The following is a 22,153-nucleotide window of genomic DNA, read 5'->3' as shown; positions in this document are numbered from 1 at the left end:
TAACAAATCTTCCATTTCTAAATAGGATTGCCAATTCTGACCACATATCTTCCCCTGACCCTAAATTTGGGAATAACTTTCAGTTTGGACCTACAAGAAAACTAAAGAGTGTAAAAAAAACTGTTGCACTTGGAAAAATGTTTTATAATAAAAAGAAGTTGCATCCAAAACAAAGAACAAGCTTCTCGAGGCCACACGAATTATTCAATTTGGCAATATGGAAATCAGCTATGGGGCTTGAAAGAACATGAAGAAGTTGGAAAGCTGCAAAGATACTTTATAAACCACATCTTCCGACTTGCTTAAATGCTTCATGTTGAAACAGGATTGAATTCCTTTAATCCATTTGGTCACTTTAAGCTTTATTTCAATTATATTCTCCCAAAAATCCTTCTCCTTATTTTTCTGAGAAGGAAACCATTTTTGTTTTGCAAAGTAAGACTTAGTGAATAACTAGAAGTGTACTTGTCAGATGGTAGAAAAGAACCGACATGGAGAATAGCTAAAACTGCTATAAACTGAATGAGATAATTCATGATCAATTTTTAGAGCAAGTTGCCAATTCGTTAAGGCAAATAGCCTAATATGCAAACAACAACTGATCAACTACTGTTTCTTAGTTCTAAGTTCGAGATGACAAGAAAGTTGAAATTTCACAGCGAGACGGGCGGACATCAAGCCAGCAGAAGAGGATGCGCTCTCAGGTATGTGATATGTAGTCGGGAAAAAGAACACCACTATCAACTGAACACAAGTCAATTATAAAGTTGCAAATAACAATGAACACCCCAAAGATGGCACCAACCTAATAAAAAGCAACAACAGCAATTACACTTCAGTCAGACTTAAACAGAAATAAAGAACCTCTTTGAATCAGGCCTTCCCGCAATGATACAGAAAATCCAAAAAGTGTGGCCAGTAAATTTTACAAAACCAAATAAAGAACAGAAGTTCTCGACATTGGCCACCTTTAAATTAGAAAACAAAAACTGCAAAAGTGCACATAGTGACGAAAAACGTGAACTTCAATTACTTCAATTGTTCCTGAAGAAAAACAAGCCGGACACCGCCCGCCCTTATCAGAAAAAAAAAACTTCAATAATAAGCACAACATTAACATCGCCATCTTTTTACTGCGAAAACTTACACATTTAGTGAAGATATTTCTGGCGTGGCGACACCTTTTAACAATTTTATCACCAACTGCAAATTGCCTATTAAATGGAAACATGCGAAAATTGTAATTTTGCAAAGAAAAAAAAATTCTACAAATGAACGGATATGTTATCCGTTGAAAAAATTCTCAAAAATCTAAAAACCTATCCGATGAAAGATAAACAGCATGCTGAAACCGTGATCATGCTTTTAGGGAGTTAGTTTAAAAGGTCACACATCAGACATAAATTTTAAATAATTTTAAATGCAGATGGGTGAAGGGGGAAAAATGAGAAAGGGCTAACGGTTAAAAAGTTTTGCTTATCTTTGATTTAAGGATTTTGCTCGTAGTACTCAGTTTACGTGAAAATGAAAATTTTCTCGACGTACCTTGCCTTACATAATTATATACAAACGAAATAAAAATCTTTTTTTAAATATAATTTAGTTGTAACTCAGCTTTTATTTCTTAACAGCTAATTTGGTTTTTGCAACTTTTTTCGTAAGAAGCTGTAAAAGACGTTTTTTTATGGAATTTATACTCGGAGAACGAGGCCGATCCAAATTTTCGGTGGCGGTGCGGTGACACTCCTTACTTTTGCATAAATATGGAAGCTTTGAGTATCAAAAACCTTTTCAAGCACTTTTTTTGTTGGTACTGCGTCTTAGTGTTTCTCACAATATAAAATGGATTTAATCCTTTTCCTCAGATAGCAGAATAGCCCGTTGTGAATGGGAAATATTTGATTGTTGGAAAGGAATAACGTACTATGAATAGCTCTACTCGTCTTGTCAGCTTCTTTTGATTTTATTGAAGTCAAAAAATCAGTAAAATCAATGTCAACAAATTTTTGTTGTAGTTTTTTTTTTTTTATTTTGAGTGAGTAGGTATCAAAAATTCATAAAATAAAAAAAATTCATTAACACTTTTCTATTTCTCAATACAATTTTGCATGTTTAAACTACAATTTTTTTATTTAGGGCCAATTTTTCAACAGTCAGTTAAACAGTCAGTTAGTACTTATTCTCCTGATAGAGAAAAAATCATTTTTTCAACAGGCAAACATAGCTTATTCCCATGAATAAAACTATCTGCTTCTTTCAGAGACGAATAAAAATTATTCTAAGGAATAATATCAATAAAAATACTGTGTCAATTGTCAAAGCTGCTTTGAAATAATTTTGACAAAGAATACAGAGGAACACAAGAAAACAAAAACAATTATAAATAAAAAAGACGTTTAGTTTTGAATATTATTGAATTTGACAATTTTTTTTTGTTATTCTGTAGAATAGATTATTTTTGATTGAAAAATTCAATGTTGTTATCCGATTGTTTATGAGCCTAATAAATTTATTCGTCGAACAGTTAACTGACTGTTTATTAGAAGATGGAAAAATCGGCTCTTAAGCAAATAGACATTGAAGATTTTTCAAAGGGAAAAAGCAAGCTCAAATATAAAGATCCCCAAATCATAAATTTTCATAATTACAACTCATCATGAAATGTATAGCATCTCAATAAATCTTTTATTGTTGAAAAGTCAAAAGAAAGTTGAATTAATGTTAAACATGACAGAAAAATGCTGCCAAGTAACTATAAATTTATAAAATCCAATAAAATCAATTAAACTCGAAAATTATTCCAGGAAATTACATTGAAATCCTTTCACTATACTTGTTTATAAGTTGTATACAATGCGTAACTATTCAATTCCAATCGATCGATTATAAAATATTAATAGACTATAAGTGCGAACTAAAGTGAAAAGAAATAAAATCAATTCACTCAAAATATTCAGTCATGAAATACGCATTTCACATACAAAAGACGCAAGTCAAGTATACGATTGGTATTAAATCAACTCAACACAGAGCATCTGATAAATTTATCAAAAACAGCAAAACACATTTCCATGACAATGCTCGAAGCGTTTTGCAAAATGTAAATGTTCACACCTTTTGTTGACAGTCAAGATAGTAAATCATTTCATGCCACTTCTCGCAGAGCTCTGCTGCCATTAAAAAAAAAGCTTCAAATACTTCATCTTCATAGTGAGCTAACAATAGACATCTTTTTTTCTGTTTGTACAAGTTTGATCATTTTTGCAAATAAGGCCAAAGTGGCGGCATAGCACATTATTACGCGATATATATCTCAAAGTTAAGAAGATCGATCTTAGAAGTTATATATAGACAGAATGACCTGAATACCATTTCATTAAATAATAATAATTCAACACTGCCCCCATGAACTGCACAGACTGTACTCTACACAATTGCAATATCAACAAGATTGAAAAATCTGGTTAATGCCACCGTGTCTTGGCACGAATTAATAATATGCAGCATGCAAACCGCTTTCGCTTTCTATAGATAGCGATGTACCGCGAGCGCACGTACTGGTTTTCAAGTTCTCCATACCAGAGTAGTCAACATTTTTAGTGAGATATACATTATGCGCTAGTAAAGCATCTTATGTGTTATGTAGCACTCTGCGCTTAGATCTGATTGAGATTACATCACCTCATAGATCAAAAAACACCTGAAAAACAAACTTTGTGATGTGATTTGCATCTCTTCGGCGGGGCAGTGTATGTGAACTGTGCACTTGAAAATAAATCAAATTGTTTTGTGGCAAGTGGCATGTGGTCAAAATTATTATGTTGTTTGTTTATCCCATTTGATTTGGTTAAGATAAAAGAGGGTTTTTTAAAATCGAGTTTGTACCTCAGCTCTTTCGTTTGGTAGAATAAATATTTTAAAATGGATTTTTTTCTTGAGTTTTTTACTTTTATGTTAAAATTTGATTAAAAAAAAACTTACACTGATCCTCTAAAGAGATTAACATTATAATCATAAACAGATGATCTTCCTGGTCCAGATAGCACGAGCGCACAATCCTGTCCATATTCTGTGTTTATATTTTGTCCAAATGAATGAAATTGTCCTTGTGCATTATTCACATTTATTAATGCGATTGCTAATAAAAATATTCTGAAAATAAAATAAAGAAAAAAAAAGAGATTAGTTTCTACAAATCATTTGTTCAATCATTTATCATCAAAAACATTCATAAATACTTCCTTCTGTTTAAAGCCATTAAAATTATAATCAGTAAAAAAAAAAAACAGAAAACAGTGAAAGTATAGAGAAGCTTATTATGTATGTATATCAACACTGAAAGTCAAATCAAGAAATTATATATAATTTTGTTATTTTTGATTAATGATCTTATATGAAAAGCATGGAACAAACAAACAAGCAATAGATCCGACATTGTCAGTGTTAATTGTTGTTCGTTTTGGATTAGAGGCGTGTGGGGTTCGGGTTGTCATAGTAGGTACGAGTAATCGGATTACAAGTCAGAAAATGAAGATAAACCTATTATGGTAGTAATGAACTTCGAAAATTATGAAACTGTAATGAAGTTTTTTTATGAAGTGTGGGGTAACAGCAAAGTACAGTACAGTTATCGTTTATTATTGTTACTATACATGGGTATTTAATTCAGTTTGATTGCTTGTCCGAGACATAAATTACATTTTGAATGATGAAACTAAAAGTTGGAGGTTTTGTGGTGGTTAACAATTCGATGGTCAGATATGTGATTTTAGATGGATTGCGATTATTAGTTATTTATTATTGCTAACGCATACTCCAAGGGAGTTAAAAAAATGATACTAAAAAGGAAAATGCTAAAAAGACTTCTGTTTTAATAGTGGAGTAACTAAAGCTCAAAAATTGGCAATATTAAATTTTCAAAAATTTTTCTTAAATTTCATAAATTAATTGATGCCAAAAGATTGTCTTGGAAATTCAAGGAAAAAAAATATATGGGAGTGAGGGACAATCTTTCATCGTTCAAGCGATAGATGCAATTTTCTTATTAATTGACTTCAAACACAAAAAAAAATATTTGAACACAACGGCAACACCTACAATCTTTAAATGTACATTTTTAAAAAGCTAGAAGCTTAGTCATATTTGTAAAATTAAAATTTGTAATTGAATTAAGGGCTTTTGAAAGAATGGTAACTTAACTCAGATTTTTGAAAAAATAATTATTGAAAAAATTTTAACATGTGGTTTTTAAAACTTTTTCGTAATATAAAATGCATTTTTTTTTCAAATTTTTTTGGCCACAATTATGATTTGAAATTATGAAAGGAAATGTCAATATGTATTACGGTTTATGAAAAAAATTAAAAAGTATTTCATTTTCGAAGAACTTTTTTGAATAGAAGTTTTGGAAAAAAATTTAACTTATTTTTTTTTTAAAGTTCGACTTCTAAATATAAAATTATTTTTTATTAATTGAATAACCCTTACTGTTGAAAGTTAAATAGCAAAAATTTAAAGTTCTAATTTACCAAAATCTTTGAGAAAATCAATTATTTCAATGCAAAAATTCAGTTTTTATCAAAAAAACCCATTGAAATTGAAGTAATTTTAAATTTTTTTTTTAAACTGTAATAGATATTACCTTTTCCTCTTCGGAATTCAACTGATAATATTTATGGCCAAAAATTTTTTTTAAATAAATTCATATTTTATTAGAAAAAGTTTGGAAAAAAGTCATTTAAAATTTTTTTCTTAAACATTTTTTTTTTAATTCTGAGTTTGAGTACCATTTTTTCAAAAACTCTTCATTAAATTTAGTGGATTTAAATTTAAGAGATAAGAATGAGCTTCTGGCTTTTTTAAAATATTGGTATTTTAAAATATTGTAGGTGTTGCCGTTGTTTTCAAAATATTTTTTTTTGTGTTTGAAGTCAGATTGTGAGAAAATTGCATTTATCGCTTAAACGATGGGAGATTGTCCCTTACTCCTTTATACTTTTTTCCTTAAATTACCTAGAGAATGTTTTGCTATCATTTGTTTTATGAAATTTAAGCAAAAAAAATGGTTTTGTTCAAAAAAAATTTAATTTTAATTTTAAAAAACAATACGGCAACATCGGCAATTTTTAATCTATAGACTTTAAAGTATTTTTAATTACCTACGTTTGAAAAAAAAATCGTCAAAATCGGCCGGGTTCCCTAATAATTTGCTTTAGTTACTCTACTATAAGATTGGTGAGCAAAATTCACAATAAAATCGTGTAAATAACAAATAAAAGGAAAAAGGTCCTTCTAAGCAGAGGCGAATTTTACTTTAAAGAAAAATGTTGAATTACTAAAATTGTGGTTTTGGCGTCAACGAGAAAGTAATGCTTTGAAGACTTTATGACTTCTGACTTCTTTAGCTATAGTAGATGCTGCAGATGCAGATACTTGTCGATTTAGAATTTGACCTCTTCTTATAGAGAAGCTGTTAGAAGTGTATATTTGTATACGTGTTTGGTCTATGTTTCTTGGTACACTTTTGTATTGAAATAGGCGTATTGCGTATTAGCAAACATTAAAACTACTTGACTCTTTTAATTCAGCCAAGAAGAGAATTGGCTTCATTAGTTATGGAGTTGATGTGTTCTATAAACTCCAGCTTAAGATCATGTGACAAAGAAAGTGCATTTAAAAAAATAATTGAAAGGAACTTCGACATAAATCAGGCAATTCGAATATTTCAGGATGGATACCTAGTAGGACATTTCTGAATAGAAAGAAAAGTAAATAGAAAAAATAGCTACTGGTATTCCCGAGTTAACACAAAAGTAGTTTGACAAACAACTGTTGAAAGCACTGAGTACGACCAATTTCAATTCAGTAAATAATATTGAAAGCTTCTATCAAATTCAAGATCTTTTAATAATCACAAAATTCGACTCCAGAGTTTGTCAAAGGCCTTACTGAAGTTTCTAAGAAGCAATTTAACTTCTTCCTGGTTCTAAGCAAGTCAATAAAACTGTCGTCAAATTAAGTCATAGTAGAGTGTCGATTTATTGACTATTTTAAAATAGAAACACGAAGATTCACAAATAATAGCCTCAAAGACTTTCTGAATAACTGAAAACTTTGCTATTGTTTAAGACCCTTTCTTTCGTATGTAAATGATTTTTTCCTAATCCAAGAAAATAACGAGGACAAGAAGATAAGGACATATACAAAAATACAAAGAGAGTGGACAATAATTGAATTGCAAAGTTTTTTTTTCTAATCATAGACATATCGCACCCTCAGTGCAAAAGAGCGAGAACTCAAAAAAGTTCATTTCGAGAAAACGCTTCTGCAAAATACTGACTCTAAATTTTCTCCTATAACTTTCCATGCGACAGCAATTTCCATAATGTCAAAGCTGTATTACAAGAACCATTATGTTTATTTTGTATTTTTAATAAATTTATTTTTTAAATTTGTTTAAATAATATAAATTATTAGAAAAGAAAAATCTTTTTTGTATTGTCGCTCTTTTGCATGGAAACATTCAGATAGAAAAGGGGAACTATTTTGGTTTATCGCTCTTTAGCACTAAGAAAAATGAAATATTTTTGTTCTGTATTTGTTTTGCATTGGAACCAAGAATTTTTTTTTTTCAAAATGAGAAAATCTGTGTGATTTATGGGACTATTTTGGATTATCTCTTTCTTGCATTGAAATTACGGAAGAAAAAAGGTGAGCATTTTGTGTTAGCTCTATTTTGCACTGGAAATTAGGAAAGAGTTTGACTTTTAATATAGTAGGAATTAGATAAAAACAGTCATAATCTTTCGAATTTTTCGTTCATGTAAACAACAAGCCCTTCAAAAGAAAGATAATTTAAAATGCAACATTTCCTCATCATTATCTCAAAAATGTCATTTTTTGACTTATCGCTCTTTTGCACTGAGCGATATGGACTGCTATAGAATTGTAGTCAAGATTAGATATAAACTTAGAAATTTTGTAGGTGCTTATAACAAAGTTTGTATCAGTCAAATATAAAGGGTTCCATAAAGTCAATTCTTTGACAATATTTGTCAGATTAATCACACATCGAATTAAAGTTAAAGGCTTTTTAAAAAATGTGTTTTATAAATAATTTGGTACACGAGGATCATGACTAAACATTTCATTGGCGGCAAAAACTTCTTTTACTTTAAAAAAAAATTCCAAAAATGTTTAGGATTAATTTTTTAATTCTATTTAAGTTATCTCTTGCTGTATAAAATCTATAAAATCTTAACTTCTTATAAAATACATATGTATTGTATGTTTAATTTACTATAGTACCAAAAAATATCAAAATAGCAAAAATTTGCTAAAATATTTTTTTAATGTTTTTGTCACAGTTATGAGTTTTTCAAAAATCAGTTCACAACCATTAAAATCAGAAACTTTTCTTTAAATTTTTTTATTTTAGTTAAAGGCTTTTAGATACATTTGAATTTATTTTTTGTCAGATAAAGCTCTTTTGTTATTAATTTTTTTTGTATCCACCTAAAAATGTTTATCCTCTCCTAAAAATGTGAAAGCTTTCTAGAGCGTCTTTTTAAAAAATGTCCTAAACCAGAAACAAATAAACAAACAACACACAAATGATAATGATAAGGATTGTTAGTCATTTGCCCCTTGTTATGGTGCTCTATGAACAGTTTGTAAAAATAATTAGTTTTCATTTATTTATTTAACCTCGACAAAATACAAACTTATTTCTTTATTCTTTATAAACAAAAGAAACATTTAATAACAAACAATAACTCTGCAATTTAGATTAGAATAGTTTACGTTTGTTCACTTGTATGCAGAAAATTTTAATTAAGAATCACCTTGCAGGAATTTAATATATTAAAAAATAAAAAACCTTTCACTAATAAAACTACGACCTCTAACTTCAAATTGATTTATACTTTCAAAATGTTTAGAATATTTAAATTTCTTAATTAAAGTCTTATTTATTGTACTCTACCTCTTTATAAGTTTAATAAACACCAACTTTAAACAGTTATTATCCAAGCTTTATACAATTAGATTTAATTGATTCCATGGAAAATTAATTTACTGTTGATTATTATTTAAACTATTGTATAAATAGACAAAACAATATAAATAGTTTTACTTCATTTGAAATTGATTATAGAATTACCTTCATTTCCATCTTTAGAGATAAATTTTATGTTAAACTCGACCTTAAAATAAAAGAACTAAACATTCTTCATATATCACCTGCACCATCTGACTTTTTGTTGACTGTAAACGGTTTTAACTAACACTTCACACCACTTGATTGGACTTTTAAGAATCTAACATTTTCTTACTTAATGTACTAAAAATAAATAGTCGAAACCACTTAGTTCTGATTTGGGACAATTTGGCAATTGATATAATAAGCTGGTACCAGATGTTTTTGAAGAGTTGTCTTCTTCTCAGTACCAAATTAACAGGAATTTGGTATAAAGAAATGAGTTGATACTGATTTTAGTACTTTGTTTTTAGAACAAGTAGTTACTTGAACTAGTGCTAGGGTTTTGTTGGCTGTTCTTCTACATTTTCTGGGAATAAGCATGGACTCAATCCAGAGCACCGGACTGTTCATTTACTCATTTACAAACTTCAGGCGCCTTGTGGTAAGCAATTGACTATTTGACCACGACGACGGATATGGAAATTGTTAATTTAGTTCTATAACTGTGCTGAAATCAAAACAAATCGCTGTCTTGTGTTACCTCCACTCAACATACTTTTTCTACAAAGGTTTACCGTTATAAAGCAATTATTATTGCGAATAATACGTTGTTTTTTTTTTTTCAACAAAATGTAAATTACGCAACGCATTTGCGTGTCACTATTGCAAAAGACAAATCTACAACTATACAAGAACGACAAGAGACACTTAAAGTTCACTTAGAATTGGACTTATTTGTCAATCTAAAACCATAAACGTCACCTCGACCGCTTGCAAACCACTCCCTTGCATAAAACTCTACACAACTCGTTGGGATTAGTGGCGTTCGGCCACAGAAATCAGTGGAATATCTGCATGCAATTCAAGTGCGCGGGGAGTTTACTAATATTTGCAACACATTATCCAACCAACAGCAGCTGCAATGTTGTTTTTCTTTAAGGTTCAAATGTATCACAAATTACAGTCGCCACCTTTAGACATCGACTTGCAGCTTGAAAAAAAAAAATAAAAAAACATAAATAATATCAAGTCTCTGCAACTAATCACGGGTCAATAAATAACTAAACTGGACGGTTGTAGGACCAGCAAACAAAAAATATAATTTTTATCATCCGAAGGTGATCTGTGATAAAATTGGGGGCGTCAAAGCGCAAAGTCTCAGTCCAAGTGTGTATCTCAAAATCAAACCAGAATAAGTTCGCAACTTACAAGTCTTAAAAACCGATTCCTTTTGAGGGGACCCATCCGAATAAGGAACCTCTGTTGTACAGTAGCCACACGCTTCTATGAGGCTAACCACGAAGTCAGCCTTCAAATTGCGCAAAGTCTTGGGTACACACAATCACACGGTACACGAAATAGCCAACATTCCTTTAATGGTAAATGCCAAAGAGTTGCTGGTGGATTTAATGCTTTTGTCTTTCAAATGGTCTAATATGTTTTTTTTCTTCATTATTTGGTTTGGAATTGTTTCAAGATCGTCAGTTTACGAGGTATAAGTGACGGGTGTCCAAACTGATTAAGCTCGAAGAAATTTGTTTTGACTCGTTGTCGAATCTGGATCCTTTTTTTTTTGCTGATGGTTATGGTCATTGAACCTTGAACGAATTTATAGTTATAGCTTTCAATGTCGCAACATTAACCGCAAATGGCCAAGTCGCACCTAATGCAGTGCAGTTAAATTCATGGCAACAAATAATTTAATTTAGCTTTTAAGGAGATTTTTGTTTTTTTTTTTTTTTTTTTTTTATTATCGTCAAAGAAGTGACACTATAATTTCGAAGTTTTTTTTGTTTTCTTGGAAATACATACAAATAAAACTACTTCAAGTTTTTTTTTTTTTTTTTAATTTTCTGGCCATGAAGTTTTATGCGAAAATGAATGAAATACGGTAATAGTATGTGAAATAGGGGAACAAATATAAAAAAAGACTCAATGGAATTTTTAAAATTAAGCGCAAGTTGCATTCTTTTGCAAATAGTATGAGTCAATTTTTGGTTAATTGATCAAAGAGATTGGACTTCATTTCGACTTTTTTGGATATACTTGCCGAATTCTAACTTAAAACATTATATACCGTATTTAATAAATCTTGCATTTTATACTTTGACTCTTTTTACGAGAGTAAATTTTGGATTTGTTGTCAATGCATTAATAGCAGTGGGTCTCTCGCAATGCTGCCTACTTACATTTCTGCAACTTCAGTTACAGCTTAATCCGTTTATTTTTTTTTCAAATTAAGTATTTAAAGAATTTGAGAATGATGTCTTACAGAAGAAATTGAACCTCGAACTGCTAAACAACAAACCGAAAAATCTTTGATTTTGTGAATTTATAAATTTGTATTCCTTCTTCTTATTTATGAAAATATTATTTTTTTTAAATTTTCTAACATGTGCGAAAGTGATATGATAATATTCGACATACAAATTAAAATAAAATGCACAACTTTTTATATAGAAATTTGGAAAATGTAGGTACCTACTATATAGGTAAAAAAAAAAAAAATAAAATTCGTTTTTTAAAAAAATAAAATAAAATCTGAAATCAAATTGCCTTCCAAAACAAGTATGCAATTTTGATTGATATATTAACATGCATTTTTAGAAAAAAAATTTTCAAAATCGTTAGAGCCGTTTTTTAAAAAACTAATTTTTTATAAATAATTTTTTGGATAAAAAGTTTTAAAATGAAATTGGTATGCCATTTAGTAGAAATCACTAATCAATATCTCTAAAAACAAAATTTCAAAAAAATTCAATGTCCCGTTTTCGAAAATTTGATTTTTCAAAAAAAAATTTTCAACATTTTTTTAAAAATCCAAAAATTATTTTTTTTAAATTTTGTTTTTGTTTTATATTTAAATTATATAAATGCTTCTTCACAAAAAGTTTCGTTGAAATCGAATAAGAACTTTCAGAGATAATCGGATTTGGAAAAAACGGTTCTATGGCAGGTACCGTTAATAATATTTTTCAAAAAAAAATTTTTGTATTGAAAGATAGACCTTGTCATAAAACTAACATTTGAATTTTTTAAGCAAAATCGTTGGAGCCGTTTTTGAGAAATTTCAATTTTACTAAAATCGGTATATGACAAGTACCGTTATTTTTGGTCCAAAAAAATTAATTCCAAAAACCCCTCTGGAGAGGCGCCAAATAATGCTACATAATAAGTTTGACATCAATCGGTTCATCCGTTTAAGCTGTAGCTTAACAGACGGAGAGACTGACAGACAGACGGACTTCCGGGACCCACTTTTTTGGCATTCTCTACCATTGTAATGTCATTTAAAAATGCTATCTCAACTTTTTTTTTTTGTACGAATGCATAACTTGATATATAGAACCTATGTATATCGCAAGTAAAAATATAGATGCGTGACAGTTTCTTTAAAAAAAAACGTTATTTCGTTCGATAATTCTTAAGATGCAAGTATAAGTACTTAAGAACGATATAATTTTGTACTAAAAAAAAAACTATGAGTACAAAAAAAACCTACAAGTTGATATTTCATTAAAAAAATTTAAGAGGAAAAAGGTACCTATATGAAGCATATAATTTGAAAAATCTTAATAAAATTATAATCAGTAAATTTTAATTTTAAACAATTTCATAGATATGAAAAATTGGTTTGTTTCTATGAAATAGGTAGATAATCTCTCAAACTAAAAAAAAAAACCTAAAACTAAAACAATTCTAAAAATTCGTTCAGTAATGAAGATCTCCTTGATCTTTATCTTGAGCAAAAATAACTGAATACTTTTTTAGATGGTTTGGTTCGGATCAGCCTTTTTTCAACTCAGTGATTGACAAAGTAAAACTTCAAAAATTTATAACTAAAACTGTTTAATAAAATCTGACCCTCTCTCGTTTAAAACATCCAAAAATTTGAAAATTGAATACCTGCGAGAACTTAACCTAAAAAAGTTTTTCAGTAGGAAATCAACTTCTTTTAATCAATTTATATTCTTAGTTTACACTGACAAGAAGTGACAAAATAATATGTAAGTGAAAAATTCACTTTTACACTAATATCTCTGAAATAAGTGAACGAAGTAGAAATCAAAGATACACAAATAAAGTTTAAAATAATTCACCGTGCAACAAATATCATAGTGTCAATTATTAAAATGTCTGCTGTGTGCTGTTCAGTGAAGAGCAAGTAATGAGTGAAATCAAAATTTGTTTTTAGAACAAATAAATTAAAATTAAGTTAACACAATATTTTTTTACCAATTAAATTTACATTTTAGTAGACAAAAAAATTCGGGGCAGGTGAAATTAACCTTTATTTTATTATCAAAAAATAACTGTCAATTTTCCAACTCAATAATTTAAAACACAAAACTGTATTATGAAATTAAAACTAATTTTGGCAACGAAGTTAATAATTGGCCTGAATTTAAAAACAAAAATATTTAAAACCATGTTAAACCCAGTTTACAAAAATTTTATTACCTCGAAGATTTGCTTTTACTTTAATGGTCAAACCTTTGAGCATAACACGAAAATAATATTTTCGTCATCATTGCAACATAAAAGTTGTTTTTAGATTTGGTTTTCTTTCGTTTTCTTTCATGTATCTATTTGTTCGATTTTGTCCTTAAAAAGATAATCTAAGAAATGGTTATTTAAAACTATTATTAAAATTCTTACCCTTCAAATTGTTATGTCTTGGGATTCAATACAAATCGTATCTACTAGGGAAGAAGAGCATGAGTAGATGATAGTACTAGATTAATCAAAACATCTACTATTTTTATTTTGGAATTTTACCACTAGGGTCTGCAAGAATATCACATCTTATACATCCAAATCAAATACCCATATCTAGGATCGGTCAAACAAATAGTTTGGGAGATATTGTAGATCGATTCGTTTTTACAATATGGCGAATTTCGCCAGGAAGGTGGTGTCCCGAAAAACAAGCCTTATGCTTTTTTAATACCCTTTTTTTAATAGGTCAAAACGCGTTTTTTGGGTACATTTGACATCGAATTACATCACCGGTAATTTTTTTTTTTTGTAAAACTACTTATGCAATCTCAAAACGCCATATTAACACGTCCTAAAGGTATTTATATTTTTTCAAAATTATTTTTTTTCTCAAAGATATTGAAAAAAGAAATTTATGATGTACATATCTCAAAATCTTGATTATTTTTTTCAAAGTAATGAATGGTTTTTTGAATCAAATTCCATCTTGCGTCTTCTGATTTAGACTTATAAAGAGCAACATATTACGGAAAATATATATTTTTGACTAAACATAAAAAAAACTCAATTAAAAAATAGTTTTTGAAGCTTTATAGCGAAAATAGTGATGAGTATAGCTCAAAAACTAGACGTGATAGAAAAAATCTGTAAACTGTTTTGAATTCAGCACACTAAAGTCAATCAAAATCACGTTATAAAGTTCTTGCTCCCGACTTTTTTTAGTTTTTTGCCGACCAGTGTTATTTACGAAAAGCTGGTATTGCTTCTGACAGTAAATAAAACAATTTAAATGTATGCAAATTTTCTACTTAATACCATCTCAAAACATAGAAACAAATATTTTTTCTTTGTTTTTTTTTTTTTTCTTTTAATTTCCTTCGCCAATTATTTCTGTTATCGGCTTAAAATAAGGTGATTCCACTTAAACTCAGTTAAATTTAATGTGAACGTCATCTTATTTTAATGTGAATATTCATCTTAAAAAAACCGACCAAAAATAAAAATTTTAAAATTATAGTCACACTTAAGCCTTACTTGCAGTTTATCATATTCATTTCCAACACTAAGATAGCACAGTGGTTAGGCACTGGCCTAGTAACCCAACAGTCGTAGGTTCGATCTCCGGTGGCTGCCAGTTTTTTTTTTTAATGTGATTTGTCACCTTAATTTAAAGTGATGTTACCTTAATTTAAGGTGAAAGTCATCTTAGCAAAAAACCATACAGAAATCCGCTTAAATTAAGGTGCGATCCGCTTAATTCTATGTGGTCTGTTTTCTCCGTGTATAAAACCAATGATCAATGAAAAGTTGTTAACAATTTTCATATTCTTAATGAGTAAATATTTAGTTAAAGTTTCTAAAGCCTTTTATTAAGGAAACGCTTAATATGAAACAATATTAATTAATCAAGTAATTATGAAGAGGCCAAATAAATTCAAGGGAAAACTTTACATATTTATCATAATCTAGATCATGGTAGCCCTACTATGACATTGAAACTTTTTAAGAAAAAACTAATCTTCTTTTCAATGCCTTGGTATCTTATCGATTTGAAAAACAACTCAACTGGCAGACCTTCTAATACACGCACTTTTCAGTTAATAAACCTTCATTTTGTAACCAAAAAATCCATTAGAATTAATAACTTTGCTTATCAAAATCACACTCCAAATTCCATTCAAATTAACGATCTAATTAAACACAAATAACTCAACCTACACACTTTAAGAATTAAGTTGAGACTCGTGAACGTGATGTGTTGATTGCAAATTGACTTGCGCACGTACACAAATTACAATCAATCACAAGATTTTTATCAACTCTTTTATGTAATATACATGATCACTAATTAAATAATACACCATTTGTTAAAATATATTGTATATGCATCTAAGTTGAATATATATCAATTACTCTTAAAAATCACTCTTTGCGGCATAAAAATTGTAATAAAAATAAAAATTCATTAATTTTTCATCAAACTCTTTGGTAAATCGGTTGGAATTTTTGAATTTATCGATTCAACCATTCGATTACATGACGATATAACCGATGATCTGCTGCTATAAACACCTTGATCGAAGTCGATCGAGGAGTGTGTCTTGTCTGTGTCGATGTCGATTTTTTTTATGTTGATGTCGATATTTCTCTAGTTCTCCTCAGCCAGTTAAAACCAAAGTTAATCGCCTTGACTTTATTTGCTTGCGTTTGCTGACTGCGGTTTGTGCGTAGTGCAGAGAATTTATCCAACTATTAATGATTCTTTTTGGTTGGCGCGTACATATATATATTGTAATTCTTAGCACATGATTTGTAAAAATTTGAAAGTCTTTTTGGTCAAACAAAATAAATTAGTATGTCTCTATGTGCAATAAGCGAAGAAGTTATATGGTTTGGGAGACAGAGTTGCAATTTAGAGGAATTTAATCTTGAGCCAATCTTTTTGGTATCAAGAAGGCCAAATGAAATAAACAAACCAAAATTGAATGAAGCAGAATTTGGCCAACTAAGAAAAGTTTAAGAAAACTAATTAAGATAACCATTTACATAGGCAGACAGGCCTGACAACCAAACGGGCAGTGAACTTGAACCCTTCATCCGGTCAGCTACGTATCTGTTAATTAAAAAATTGTTGACGATGTCGTTGATGTGGGCAGCCACGCGTGATTAGTTTAACTTCTCTGAGTGAACATTTTTTTTTTCACTCTTGCCAACTTTATACTAAAAAGTTGTGTTCTTTTCAATAACAATGACTAACTGTCAACTGTTACTTCTTTCAGACGTAGAAAACTGCAAAATTCGTATAAATCCCAAAGAAAAGCAATACCATGAATTACCATCAGGAACTTGCAGAAATATGTTCCTGAAACTTAGTGAAAGCAGCCAAAGATAACATCAAATACCTCCACTCAAAGATTGTGCAAAAAAGTGGTTATCTGTAAAGTTGGTTTACGGACGATAGTTTTGTGTGATAACGTAAAAATCAAAATTATAATTTTATCAACTTTCTCGAAAAAAAATGTATAAGATAATAAATCTTATAGTAAAGTAAAAATTAAGACCTTACATATTTACTATTTTTGTATGTTTTGTAGAAAAACGGAATAAATTTTTGAATCCAATCATAATTTACAAAAAAATTACATTTTTTTCGTTTCTTTTTATATCAATCAATTAAAAAATTATACCATTAAAATGTTTGATATTTCTTCTAAAGAATAAAACCATCTTTAAATTTTATGTATTCAAAACAATCATTTTTTATGAAAACAATGAACAACTTTTTTTTCTCATCACCCAAAAATCAGTTTTTTTATATTACAACCTATAATAAATTTGATGCCATCTGAAAGCTTTTTATTTCAGCTCAAAATATTCACATCAACCCAATTTTTATCAAAAAAAAGCAAGAAAATCAAGCTTGTTTTTTTTTCATTACCTCAAAGTCAGTTTTTTATATGACAACCTATAAAAAATTTCATATCACCTGGTTAAATTTTTTGTAAAAGACTAGGGTTTTGGATTTACAAAAGGTATAGCATGTTATTGTAGGTGTATCTTTCGAATGGCATTTTTTAAATTGTCAAAAAAAAAAAATGCACCTAAATATAATTATCACTTTGTAAAAGTTCTAATACATGTTTTAATTAAAAAAAAAAAAACTGTTCATAACTTCTTGCTGAAATTTTTAGAATTTTTTCAATCAATAAATTTATCTATCGATTACAAAAAATAAACGTTCTACAACGTTGCGTTTAGAAAATAACAACTTTTTGCAATTTCGTTTTACCCCTATTTACCCTATTTAATGATTGAATTTTTAAAAATCCTTTATTAGTATTCACCTTTAGGCTATTACCTTTCAAAAAAGCTATAGAAGATTTTTGTATCTCTAATATAGTTTATTTTTAATTGAAATTTATGCTACACTGCTAAAAATTTCAGGCGGAACGGGAGAAAATACCGTCATTTTTTCATGGATGTTGCCATGGTTCATCGATTTATAAGACGTTATCACGTCAAGAGACCAACTTTGAGTTCATTGATTGACTAAAGAAAGATCTAAATTATTTTAAAGTTTGTGTCTCAGCTCTTTTGTTTAAAAATATTTATTTTTAACTAAATGCTATAAAATACAAAATCATCTTGTATTGAAAATTTACAATCAAAATCAGTAGTTAAACAAGAATCATTTAATCAAAATTCAACATTTTTCCCCGAACTATTAAAAGTTTTTAAACGTCCTTGCAAGTGAATAATTCACTTGAAGCTTGATTGGAGGTGCGTAGAATTGGGTGCAGGGGAGACATTCTTATAAATTTATTTTTCAATTTTTTTTTTTTTTTTTTTCAAAATTGGTTGGTACTTATTGGGGCACACACGATATACTGACTGTTGGTGGTAAAATATATTATATTCAAAAAGCAATTGGGGCGAAATTGCACTAAACGACACTGTATAATGGTGCGCATTTGAAAAGCTAGTGCAGGAGGAAGTTGTGCAATTTTTGTTAATATAGGAGCTAGCTGAAAAGCGTATACGCAGTTATTTGAACTAAATGCCTTACTGCCTACTCATGGTTTTTACGTGTAATTTTGTTCAAGCCACATGGTGAATTTTAATAGCTAGGCGCATTTAAGCGGGCCTCGCACACTTCAACAACAATTCATTAAAATGTAACGTGTGATTTAATTTGGGGTCTATACTTTTTCAATATGCAAAAAATCAAAACGAAAATGATAGATTTGTTATAATTTAGTGTTCAAGACAGAGCAATATACGATCTGAAAGGTGAATATATATACGAGTAGGTGCGTAAATTTAAAGCTTGTTGATTGCTAATGGCGCTGTAATTAAAATAATTAAACCGCCTTGGGTGTTCTAATATTTGGCTTTTGAACTAAATTCGATTTAATTTGATCACATTGGAAAGGGGGTTGTGATTTTTTTTTTTTTTTAATAAAGAAAAATATATTTTGTCTCTATAGCAAATGGAAATAGCATTCAAAACTTAAAAAAAAAACTTTTTTACACAAGAAATACGAATACTTTTTGACCAATTTAAGCACTAAGCAATTTATTTAAGTACCTTTACACAATTCAAAGGACATTATTTATTCGGTTATCTCGAATACGAAATCCAAAGTGCTCTATAAAGCTGCATTTCCGGCATAATGTCATTAATTTATTCAGGCCATGTAACATACCTTTTCTGCAATTACATATTTTCCAAATTTGATAGCAAAAGGACTATATTGAAGCCAAAAAAATGTTTTTCATTGCTGTCATCAATTAACAATAGAAAGTGTAACACTGGGGTTTTATTGAATTTGATTACATCATTCCACCACAGCCCACAGTTGAACAGTGGGAAATAATATCTTGTAGTTTAATACAAAAATCAATTTTTCCAGATATACCTACAATTGAAGTTAAAGTGTTTTATCGCCTATTTTTGAAGCTTTTTAGTTCCATTTAATGGTTTTGTTATTGAGAATAACAATCGCATTTATGTGGTTTATAATATGTCCCACTGTTTTCATATCGTTGTCGCCATATAGTCAACGCCACCACCGCCGCCGCCGCTTGACCGCAATAATCGAACGCATTTGCAGCATACTTATTGCTACTTACATCCGCAATAATGGGTGCGGAATATTGTGTGCTTTATGTCTGGTTTATTTTTATTTTTATTTCATTTTATCTTATTTTTGAAGTCCGAAAAGGAGGACAGCGAAACAAACAGAAATTTATCCATAAGTATTCATGGAGAGTAAAAGAAATAAAATGCACGACTGGGGCCGCACGTACTTGCTCTTGCAGTTCAAAACACTTTTATGTTAGCTTACTTGTAGATTATAAGAGCTGCCTGTATATAAATTTTTAAGAAATTTGGTTGATGTAGGGGAAGAGCTAGCTTGGAGGCCAAATGTTGTTTAAATAATTTTTTTTTATTTGACTTGACTTTTTGAGAAAAACTAAAAATGCAGTTTTACTGCAATTACTTTGAATGTTACGTATCCAAAATTTTATCAAAATCATTAGAGCCATTTTTGAGAAAATTGCAATAACTCCATAATGATGTACGGGAAGAGCCGGCATCCGCGCTTCAAAAAATTGTAAAGACCATATTTCCACTATCCGTATTTTTTGATAAAAAACAAAAAACGCGGTTATGTTAGAACTATGTACAGTTAAATTTAATCAAAATCGTTAGAGCCGTTTTCGAGAAAATTGCAATAACTCGAAAATTTTGTATGGGAGGTATACGTTCTAAGCGAGATATTAAAAAACAAAAAAAAACCAACCTTGGAAATTACGAAAAAAACATCTATACCAAATTTCAAGAAAATTCGTTCACCCGTTTAGGCTGTAGCTACCTGTACAGATGGACGCACCGACGCACAGACGCACAGACGCACAGACCGACGGACGTCATGACGAAACCCACTTTTTTGGACTTCTCCATCATCGTAATGTTAGTTTTGATTAAAACCTCGAATTTTTTTTTTGACACGAAACCAATACTTGCCCTATAGAGCAAGTAAAAAATTGTCTGGTCTATACACATACTTAAGATAAATGGGTTGTCAAAGTTGCATTTGTTTTATTATCATTATATGCACTTGCATAATAATTGTGGTAAAAATAAATAAGTACCTACCTACTTTTTAATTCTTATTTTTGCAGACAGATTTTATTAGAAAATTTATGGAAGTGGGCTATGAATATTTTTACAATAGCCATAGGGTTCGATTGATTTTCTCTATATGTAAGAGGTAATTGAATTTGAATTTTTTTTTTTTTTAATCTGTTTCTTATAAAAATTCGAAAGGAACTTCAAACAATTCAAATAGATGAAAATGTGATAACAAAAATCATGTGTGCAATTCACACGTGGTAGAAGTGAAACCTTAAAAAATCATTTTTCTTGCAGAAAAAATCGAAGAAATCTACCTTTTTTTCCATTTTTTTTATATGAAAACCTATTATAAATTTTGTATCATCTGAAAGCTTATTGTTTCAGCTCAAAATATTTATACCGACCATGTCTATACAACATGTACAAAAAGAGCTACAATTTTCTGAACTCAAGCAAAAAAATAAATTTTTTTCTCTTTTAACATCATTAAATCCATTTGTTTTTTAATGGCAACCTATCATAAATTTTGGGTTGGGGTCAAAATTCTGCCAGGGTCAAAATTCTTTTGTCAAAATTCTGCTTTACAAAATTCTGCTTTTCATAATTCTGTTTTTCAAAATTCTGCAAAAAATTAAAAAAGGGTTTGAAAAATTTTAAAAAGCGCGCGCTTTTTAACATTTTCCAAACCCTTTTTTAATATTTTGCAAAATTCTGTAAAATCATCTTCTTGAAAAATTATCTGCTTATTTGATTACTAACTTTGAATAATTTGTCATTCTTTGAATGCATATTATTTTTTGTTTCATAAATGAATAAATTTGAAAATATTAAGAAAAGGTTTTTAATACTAAACATTTCCGAAAATAATTTAAAATTTTTTAATTTATCAAATAAAGATGCATATTCAAAAATTTTAATAAGAAAAGGAATATCTTGTATCAAACAACATCGGTTCCAATAAGTTATAGATTTTATTTGAAAGAAAGTCAGTCTATGCATTTTAAAAAATATTTGCGACACTTAAACAAAAAAATTTAGGAAAGTACCAATGTTGAATTACATTGATGAGGTGTATTTTTCTTTAGTCAGCGCATATGCTATAAAAAAAAAAACAGAATTTGCAGAATTTTTTTGTTCAAGTATAATGCTGACAGAATTTTGAAAAGCAGAATTTTAAAAAGCAGAATTTTGGAAAGCAGAATAGAAAAAAAGCAGAATTTTGAAAAACAGAATTTTCGTTAAGAAAGCAGAATTTTGAAAAGCAGAATTTTGAAGCCAGAATTTTGACCCGATCCCATAAATTTTATATCATCTGAAAGCTTATAATTTCACCTTTATGTATATGACGCTTCAGCTATATTTTTACGATGCCTACAAAAAAAGTAAGAATTTTTTAAAGCCAACCATGTCGAAATTTCAAACTGAGATTACGGTACTTCCTGGCTGGTCATCGGCAAACAGATCTCCACAGGTGTTTTTAAGTATTTTTCAAGTTTTTCAATTTAAGATTGTGTAACTTGTAAGGCACGTACCAAAATGTGTGATATATCAAATAAAAATAATTACCTATCTACAGTATAAACTTCATTCAT

General features: G+C 29.3%; 1 protein-coding gene across 2 annotated transcripts in view; it reads right to left on the bottom strand.

The window, feature by feature from the left end:
* The window catches only part of LOC129914831 (peroxidase), a 74,038-nt gene that overhangs the window by 35,552 nt on the left and 16,333 nt on the right, over nt 1–22,153 (bottom strand). For both annotated transcript variants that reach the window (XM_055994250.1, XM_055994249.1), the window contains exon 2: nt 3,982–4,152. In XM_055994250.1, coding sequence (XP_055850225.1) covers nt 3,982–4,152 — 171 coding nt within the window. The remainder of the gene's footprint in view (nt 1–3,981; nt 4,153–22,153) is intronic.

Source organism: Episyrphus balteatus, chromosome 3 (assembly GCF_945859705.1).
Source record: "Episyrphus balteatus chromosome 3, idEpiBalt1.1, whole genome shotgun sequence".
Classification (NCBI taxonomy): domain Eukaryota; kingdom Metazoa; phylum Arthropoda; class Insecta; order Diptera; family Syrphidae; genus Episyrphus; species Episyrphus balteatus.
The sequence above is the reverse complement of the archived record's forward strand: the minus strand, read 5'-3'. Positions and strand labels throughout refer to the sequence as shown.